The sequence below is a fragment of the Hippocampus comes genome, unplaced genomic scaffold (assembly GCF_001891065.2).
Source record: "Hippocampus comes isolate QL1 unplaced genomic scaffold, H_comes_QL1_v1.1 scaffold85, whole genome shotgun sequence".
Classification (NCBI taxonomy): Eukaryota; Metazoa; Chordata; class Actinopteri; order Syngnathiformes; family Syngnathidae; genus Hippocampus; species Hippocampus comes.
In genome coordinates, this window is record NW_017805540.1 from 1,601,859 (window position 1) to 1,607,793 (window position 5,935).

Consider the following 5,935-nt stretch of genomic DNA (forward strand, 5'->3'; position numbering starts at 1 on the left):
GCCAAGCCAACCAGAGGACGGAAACTGCAGACGTCATTAATGCTGCATTCGAAGAAAGTGGGAAATCAGACTTTTTCGATTTATACCAGTGGTGTCAAATATACGGCCCGCGGGCCAGAAACACCCCCGAGGAGGTTCGATCAGGCCTGCAGAATAATTTAAAAATGAAAAAAAATGCATAAAAGTCACGGAATGAATATTTTAATAAAATGCAATTTATATATTATCCGCTAGGGGGCACACTGTTTTCTTTTTAGTTTGTAAAGTGTAGGCAGGGATTACATTTTGATTTTATATGCACATGTGTAAATGGTTTAAAAAAATCCTTTCTTTATAAATCTCATTTAATCTTAAAATGCATGACTATATTTTTCATACCAATTACTTTGTACAATCACTGGGATCAGTTGCGATACATACATGTGAATGATAAAAGTAAATTGCACATTTGTCTAAGAAAATCAAAGGTGCTTCATGAAATGTTTTGTAAAAGATATGTTCATTAAATTTCAACATTTTCTGAATGTTCTTGTGCTTCACTATGCCAAAACAAAGGAAAGACATGATATTTTGGTTATTTATAGCAGAGTGTGGTATAATTTTAATGGTCGTGCCCACTTGACTTCTACCGAGGCCGTATGCGGCCCACAATGTGAAATGAGTTTGACACCCCTGATTTATACTGTCCCAGTTCTGACCTCAAAGTGCTACAGGCGAACGTAAACAACAAAGATTCATGGCCGGTTCCAATCAATTGTTTGCTCCAGCAAACCTTCATTCGTAATTTTCTTTATTTTTTTAGGAATAAGTAATACCCTCAAAACATTTGAAACATTCCACTGAATAACTTTATGCTGGGACAAAACAGCACATCTTCACACAGTCAGAACAAATACCATTGTTAATTATTTCAAACAACCAAATTAATGTCATCATAAGTAAAGATGACAAATAGATCTTTCTGATCTGAAACGATGTTTTTGCCATTCACGCTGTGTGTGCGCAAGGGGGTCGCAATCCTTGAATGACGTCAATAAGAAGCCGGTCGGTGAAGATGTCACCCGCCACCCCCAGACCCTTGGTTCTGAAATCTGAGTTGTTACTTTAAAAGTGTGTGTGTGTGTGTGTGTGTGTGTGTGTGTGTGTGTGTTTATGTGGTCAAAGTCAGCCCTGGGTATTGATATATATATAAAATAACACCTCAGTGCTGTATTTCAATTAACTATGCTAATAAACAAAAAACCAATGCATTTTCCTCATACTTTTTAATATTTCCATCACATGTGCAACACAAAAAAAATGAGCTCTGCTGAAATACAGAGCTCCATATTTGTACAATACTTTTGAGTAACATTGGCAATAACTGTCCTCTTGCTGCGGGGGGATTTAGCTGGAGATTTCCTGTAAACGGCGTACGAACGATTCTTGAGTCAAAATGTCAAAACATTAAAGTTTCATATAAAAGTGCATCTCAGTTCAATGAATGCAAAACATCTACACAACCGAATGTTGTTGTTGTTGTTGTCGTTTTTTAAAGTGTGTTGCCACGGCGGCTTCCAGCTGGAGCGGAGGGCAATGAAACACTGCAAAGAAGACAGTGGGGGGGGGGGGACGATGTTGGCCACTCTCCAGGAGGGCCAGGGTCGAAGTAGAGTACATCCCCAATACAGGATGAAACTATTTTTCTTGTCATAAGCACAGAATTTCAATTGATTCTTGCTCCCTAGGTGAACAAAAAAGTTGAGATAAGAAAACATTAAAAAAAAAAAATTCCAGTCATCTCCAGGCTTCAATGAGCAGTAAACATCAAGAATAAAAATGTACAGGTTGAGTCAGCGGGCTGGAGACTTCCCCATGCTCTTGGAGCCACGTGGGAATTTTTTTCACGCTTCTGTTCAGCAGTCCACCACGGCCGAGAGGACTTCACCTTCCCCAAATGTGAGTCTCTGCATTTGCATATGTCAGGATAATGTCCCGCTTTGTTTCTTAAGAAGACGCTGTCTTCTCCTCATCCTCATGACTGACGCGGGATGCGGAGCGACATTTCGCTGAACCCTTTTCTCCTTTTTGAAGCCCAATTGAAGCTGATTGACATACTTTTTCTTTCTTTTTTTTTTTTTTTTTTTTTACAGACAAACATGTTAAACTGTACATTGGCAAATACTGTATAAGATTGCAAGATAGTTGTAGTTAAGCAACACATGAAGAAGTCTATGTACAAGCACAAGTAAACAATGGGCAATGTCATTTCGTGGCCCTCCCCATAAAGTCCCCGCTCATATTTTCTCACTTTTCATTTTTTATTCTCTCTCTTCCCCGCAGTGGCGTCGCTTCCTCGTCACGCAGCTGAATTCTTTAAGCGAGACAACGAGCGGGACGGTGCACTGGCCATAATTGGCGCTCGGGCTGTATTCTCCGCGTCACGTTCCCCATTTGGTCGTCGGCGGTGCTCGGCAGGGCCGGGTTAGCTGGTGTGCTGAGTCAACGTGTGGTTCTGCAAGGACACACAAGGAAACATGTTTAATGGTGACTGCTGTTTCTCTGCACTATTAAACAGGGCTGCGTACATATCAACAGTCAGGCTAAATGTGACCATTTTCCCTCCCTTAGGAGTCACTTTGCATTCGTTTATCGCATTTGGTGTTATATTTTAGCGCTGGGCAAATTTTGTTGAACGTTTTTGATTTTTAAATACACCATGTTTTATTGTCTTTAGTTTGATGTGTTTTACAGTCAACTTTAACTTGGACGGACAAACAGCTTGAAGCAAACCCGCTTTGCCTCTGGAAAAATTGCGTGATCCAGTCTTCTTTTCACTTTCTCAAAGGGATATTATAACGTCGCCGTCGTGAAAAAACACATATGCCCATTTTTGCCATTATTACATTAATGGGGTGTTCGCGTTTCGCACTTCCCATTAACCTATAAAATTATCTGGCATGTTAAAAGGGATTCACTGTTATTTCATACTGGAGAAACATTTCGAGAAGATGAACAAATTTGAGGTCTAGAAGCCTCTGAAATCAGATTAGATTGGCGCTTTTGGGATGAGGATCATTTTTGTAGTCAGCGAGTCCTCCCTCAATTGTCTCCAGTTGGTCCAAAATGCTGTTGCTCGCCTCCTAACTGGAGCTCGTAAGAGGGAGCATATAACCCTTATTCTGGCTTCCCTTAACTGGCTAACAGTTTATTTTAAGATTATTTCATTTACCTTTAACTCATGGTCTTGCTCCTCCTCGCTGGTCCTTCCATCTGGAATGACCTTCTGTTTAAAGTTAGGCAAGCCCTTCTCTGTGCATTTTTAAAACTTCTTAGAAGACACGTCTTCATTCTTTAGCTTTCGACCCAGCAAGAGAATAACACTGTGTTTGTATTTTAATTGACTGTTTTCACTTTTTTTATTATTGTTATTTTGTGTTATTTGTAAAGTGCTTCGTTAGAGAAGCGAGCGGCTGTTTTGAAATGCGCCATATAACATTGTCTTGTATTGTGTTTTAATTTCAGTGCTGACCTCAATAAAGCTAATTTCACTTTTCATCGTCATGCCACTGATAATCTCGTATGTACCCTGTCGTCCCCACCGAGCCTGCAAACTAACAAACAACAGCCGTGCATAGACATAAACGCAACACAAATATGGCACTCTTTTTGTCCACATCGCAGTCTACAGCGACATGCCATGCTTCGATTACCTTGACATTTCAACATCATCACCATCAAGCTTTCATTATCCCCATTCCAATTAACTTGCCTGAGTCAGACATGCGCGCTCGCAAATCGATACCCTCTGGATGCCGAGATTAAGCTTGCTAAAACCCGCTTCGGACACCAAAGCACAACAGCTCTGACAGATAACCCCCCACATCACGACCACCACTCCCCCCCGCCCCCCTCATGCTGAAAAATATTACATCCCAATCAAAGGCTGTGGCCATGGAAACAAATCCATAACGAGGCACTGGCACAACGGACGGAATACTGGCCTTTGAGTCTTGTTTATTTAACCTGGGCTGCTATCGAATCAATGTCTGCAATTACGAAAAAAAACAACCGCCCCCCCCCCAAAAAAAAAAAACACGGGACTACCAAAGTTAACTGCAGCTTTTTTGTACATATGTAATGCTGCAAAAGGTTGACTTTGTTTTTGTTGTTTCATCCACAATCATTAAAATACACACACACACACACACACACACACACACACACACACACACACACACAAACACACACACACACACTGCAGATCATTGTAGAGTGGCTGTAGTGGGGCAGCTGTGCCAGGTTCTTTAAAGGGAGCCTGGACCAGGGGGTGTGTAACTGGTGTCCCTGGTGGGCAAAATCCAGGTCATCTTTTGAAGTGACTGCTAATCCCTTTAATGCAAACTACATGCCCCACTTGCTGCGCTCACTTTAAAACACGGCCTTGGACTCGTGTAGACTGGCATGGACTTAGACACACCTGTCACACACACACACACACACACACACACACACACACACACACACACACACACACACACACACACACACACACACACACACACACCGTCACAGTCAATGCAAGCAGACTAGTGGGTTCATCATTATTGTACACAAGTATTCACACTCACCGGCCACTTTATTAGGGATGCCTATATAACGTTATGAAACAAAGATAACGATCATAAGTTTTGATTCATTATGCAGTGCGGTAATGCATTGCATGATACTGACAAATGTTTGTAATATTTGGTTGCCTGATAAAAGTCTTTCAATTTATGACCCTAAATAGGTTACGGGCCAGCTTTTGATCATTAACTTACACGTGCATGTCAATGTTAATTGTCGGACTTGTGGCGAATATGTTGAAATGCAACCCCAATAATAGGTTTAGAAACAGTACTAAAACCATACTCATAGTAGAGTTACATGACTATTGTCTTTTTTTTTTTTTTTTTTAGTAGTAAACAAAATGAGAAATGAATACATTTTTTTGACATTGTCCACCAAAATGGAGTATTCCTATCATTGTAAAGACACCATTAAAAAAAAAAAAATTTGAGTTCTTGTCCAGGATGCCGTTGCGCATCCTGTACAGTGTAAGTGTACAGTGTAAGCGTACCTAATAAAGTGAGCTACAGTGACTTGTTGGAATAATGCAGCCAATACCAACAAAATAGTACTGTACCGCTATTATTACGAACAATAACAACCAATGACAGGACCTTGGCACCCTCATTTTCATGGTGAAGCCTCACAAAGATCAAACTTTGATGCCATGTGTCCCCCACTCATATAAGATGGCAAAAGTAAAGAAAAAAAAACACGTTGCAAATTAGCATCACCCATCTGTCGAGTATTCATATCAGTCCTAGAATTTTCCCAGAATGGCCAACTTCCTGTTTAATTTTACCCGTGGCTTCTGAGGCAGGTCCACCCAATTTCATTTTGATTCGTGAAACTTGATTTTGGTGATATTTTTCTCGGTGAGTGAGTTTTGTGCGCGTGTGTGTGTGTGTGTGTGTGTGTGTGTGTGTGTGTGTGTGTGTGTGTGTGTGTGGGCGCGCGCGCGTGCTTCTTGCACAAATGTCTGAGTTTTTGAGCATGTTGAGGGCACCAAAAAATGTGATTCGGAATGACGATGCTGGCTGGTGCTCGCGGGCTAATCATGGTTTCTAATTGTATTTCAGAGCAAGAAAAAGGTGTGACTATTTTGGAGGTGGTATTGTGAATCACTCCCCTTCCACGCTGTCATTGCACAACCCTTTTGGGCATCACCAGTGAGCGACTATTAACCCCCGTTGCAATGCTTTCCCTCCCTCTTTAGCCTTCCGTCTACCTCCAGATGAAGCGTTTAAACACCTCCACGGCTTTCCCTTCAGTTGCGGCGATTACCCCCCGACAGGTGGGGTAATAAGCACTTTGACGGAGGGAGCAGGGAGAGTGACCCCCCCCC

The 5,935-nt window shown here is 41.6% G+C and overlaps 1 protein-coding gene across 9 annotated transcripts in view; it reads right to left on the minus strand.

Annotated features, from left to right (window-relative positions):
• Positions 1 to 1,250: 1,250 nt before the first annotated feature.
• LOC109521278 (zinc finger protein 521) overlaps positions 1,251 to 5,935 on the minus strand; it is a 140,828-nt gene continuing 136,143 nt past the window's right edge. For all 9 annotated transcript variants that reach the window (XM_019879057.1, XM_019879056.1, XM_019879058.1 and 6 more), the window contains one exon: positions 1,251 to 2,494. In XM_019879057.1, the coding sequence (XP_019734616.1) occupies positions 2,465 to 2,494 (30 nt within the window). In that variant the 3' untranslated portion in view covers positions 1,251 to 2,464. The remainder of the gene's footprint in view (positions 2,495 to 5,935) is intronic.